This window comes from Eurypyga helias, unplaced genomic scaffold, assembly GCF_000690775.1.
Source record: "Eurypyga helias isolate BGI_N326 unplaced genomic scaffold, ASM69077v1 scaffold29282, whole genome shotgun sequence".
NCBI lineage: Eukaryota > Metazoa > Chordata > Aves > Eurypygiformes > Eurypygidae > Eurypyga > Eurypyga helias.
In genome coordinates this window covers 19,637-22,414 of record NW_010237057.1, presented here as the reverse complement: position 1 = coordinate 22,414, position 2,778 = coordinate 19,637, and the positions used below count along the sequence as shown (strand labels likewise).

Here is a 2,778-nt window from a genome sequence, read left to right as displayed (position 1 = left end):
AGGGGACTGGGCTGGGGGAAGGAGACCTGGGAGGGAACGGTGCTGGAGGAGCGGTGGCTGCCATGGGGGCCTGGGGAGGGATTTCCGCGCCGCGGGGCCGTGGAGGAGCCTGTGGCTCCGGGGGGAGCTGGGCCATGCGTGTGCGGGACAGAGCTCCACCCCCGCAGAGCGCGGGGCCCATCCTGCTCGTGGGCATCCACGTCTGCTCGTGCTGCTGCCACGTTAGCCTATGGCGTAGGTCCCGTATGGGTTTGTGTTCGCTGAGCGCCGCACACAGCTGTCAGGGAAAGGAGGGTGCTTGGGATAACCCCGAATAGCTGCGCCTACGCTCAAGTCCGCTCGGAAGCCACGTCTCCAGCCCCGTGCCTGTGGCACAGAGCTCTGGCTAAAGCCGTTTCTGTTCCCAGGTGGAAGCAGCGGGATAGGAGATGTTCCTTGTGTCTGTGCTGGAAAAGCAGGATGAATCTCGTGGCTATGGTGACGGATCCCGAGTTGAAATGGATAACCCTGTGGGTCCGCATCCGGTGGGCAGCCGTGCTCGTGCTCCTCCTGGGCTCGCTCCTGATGCTGCTGCTGCCGCTGGCTGCGGTGGAAGACCAGTGCCAGGCCGTGCTCAAAGGACTCTCCTTCCTGAAAAGTAAACTGGGCGCGGGCTCCTCGGGCGTCACCAGGTACACAGGACAGACAACCGGACTGAGCGTGACCTCCAGCAGGCTGGAGCTGCTGGTGCTGAGAGGCAAAGCCTCCCCGGGTGAGTGTCCCAGGGGAAGAGCCGAGTTGCTGTATAACAACCCACCTCTGGAGATCTGTCCCCCCGCGATGATCTCCCGTACCCCATTATGGTAACGAACTCTCACTGCCCAGCTGCAAATTAACGGCTGTAAATGACCCGGCAGTCAGACGTGCCATCGCCAGCCGGGCTGGGCAGCAGCCCCATGGCATTCCATTGCCCTGCGCTGCGGAAGGGCGACGCGGTGGCGTCCTCTCAGCGCTGCTTTGTCTCTCCCAGGTTTTTCCTCCGGCTTTAGTAAGTTCTGTTAAGGTAACCAGAGTACGGAGTGGTGTTTTAATAGGCAATAACCTGGGATACACACCGTTAATTCTGAAATCCTGGCTGTCATACTGAATATAATCCATAAGTCTGAAATCCTGCCTTTCTGGCAACGACAAGCTGCCGTCGTTCCCTTTATTAGCCAGGACATTAATTTGGAAAATGCTCAAAGGAACCATTCCAATTCCAGCACTGTATCTTTGTTCATGTTAAAGTGATTATTGCGGGGAAGATGTTTGATGGTTCAGTGAAAAACAGGGAGAGAAGCACTGTTAGCAGCTGTGGGCTGTACTGCTGGCATCACGGCCAAGGGAATGTATTTAAGACTCTGCCCTCCCAAAGAGAGCAGTCTGGTGGCCAAAGCGAGCTTTGCCGGGATGGCTACGTGCCTGTGGCCAGCTTGAGCCGTGCTGCTCGCAGATCCTGCCTCACCACGCTTCCCGCCGGGAGCGGCTCCGCTGCTGCGGAGTCGGCCCGTCGACGTGGTGTAAGCCTCTACGCTCGCCGAGCTGGGGTTGCAGCTCTGCGTTAGGGTGCTGAGACTGGCTTTATTTAACTTTTGTATCGGGCTCCAGACGCGTTAAAGTCACTAACTGCACCGTTATCTGTTCCTGCTGCGTTTCAGAAGTGAAGTTGGAAGCCAAAGCGGCTCTGAATCAAGCCCTCGAAATGAAGCGCCAGGGGAAGCGGGAGAAAGCCCACAAACTCTTCGTGTACGCCCTCAAAATGGACCCCGACTACGTGGATGCCCTGAATGAGTTTGGTATCTTTTCCGAAGAGGAGAAAGACATTCTTCAAGCTGACTATTTGTACTCCAAAGCACTAACCATTTCTCCCTGCAACGAGAAGGCGTTGATCAATCGGGACCGGACGCTGCCTTTAGTTGAGGAGATAGATCAGAGGTATTTTAGCATTATTGACAGCAAGGTTAAAAAGGTGATGGCCATCCCCAAAGGCAACTCTGCCCTGCGCCGCGTGATGGAGGAGTCCTACTATCACCACATCTACCACACCGTTGCCATTGAAGGGAACACTCTGACGCTGTCAGAAATCCGACACATCATTGAGACCAGCTACGCCGTTCCTGGGAAAAGTTTAGTGGAGCAGAACGAGGTGATTGGCATGCATGCCGCTTTGAAGTACGTCAACACCACACTGGTATCGCGGATAGGCTCCGTCACCATCGGAGACATCTTGGACATACACCGGAGAGTGCTGGGCTACGCCGACCCGGTGGAGGCAGGGCGGTTCAGGACTACTCAGGTGTTTGTAGGACATCACATCCCACCGCATCCCAAGGATGTTGAGAAACAGATGCAGGAGTTTGTGCAGTGGATTAACTCGGAAGATGCCATGAGCTTGCACCCGGTGGAGTTCGCTGCGTTAGCCCACTACAAGTTGGTTTACATCCATCCGTTCGTGGACGGCAACGGCAGGACCTCGCGCCTGTTCATGAACCTCATACTGATGCAGGCAGGCTACCCGCCCATCACCATCCGCAAGGAGCAGCGCGCAGAGTACTACCACGTCTTAGAAGTAGCCAACGAGGGCGACGTGAGGCCCTTCATACGCTTTATCGCTAAGTGTACCGAGACGACTCTGGACATGCTGCTCATTGCCACCACGGAATACTCGGTGGGCTTACCTGAAGCAGACGGCAGCGCTGCCGGATGCAAACAAACTATCCCCGTCAAGACCTGAGGGTTGCAGACGCTCATGAACACGTG

At 56.4% G+C, this 2,778-nt stretch overlaps 1 protein-coding gene across 1 annotated transcript; it reads left to right on the top strand.

Annotated features, from left to right (window-relative positions):
• Window positions 1-403: 403 nt before the first annotated feature.
• On the top strand, window positions 404-2,752 carry FICD (FIC domain containing). The gene is made up of 2 exons (XM_010147333.1): window positions 404-751; window positions 1,677-2,752. The coding sequence occupies exons 1-2, from the start codon at window positions 460-462 to the stop codon at window positions 2,750-2,752; spliced, it is 1,368 nt and encodes a 455-aa protein (XP_010145635.1). The 5' UTR covers window positions 404-459.
• Window positions 2,753-2,778: the final 26 nt, after the last annotated feature.

Excerpts from the sequence above, each read along its gene's own strand:
- FICD (XM_010147333.1), top strand. The coding sequence starts at position 460 with ATGAATCTCGTGGCTATGGTGACGGATCCCGAGTTGAAATGGATAACC. Across the intron at positions 752-1,676 it reads GAGAGGCAAAGCCTCCCCGG|AAGTGAAGTTGGAAGCCAAA; the intron begins GTGAGTGTCCCA and ends GCTGCGTTTCAG.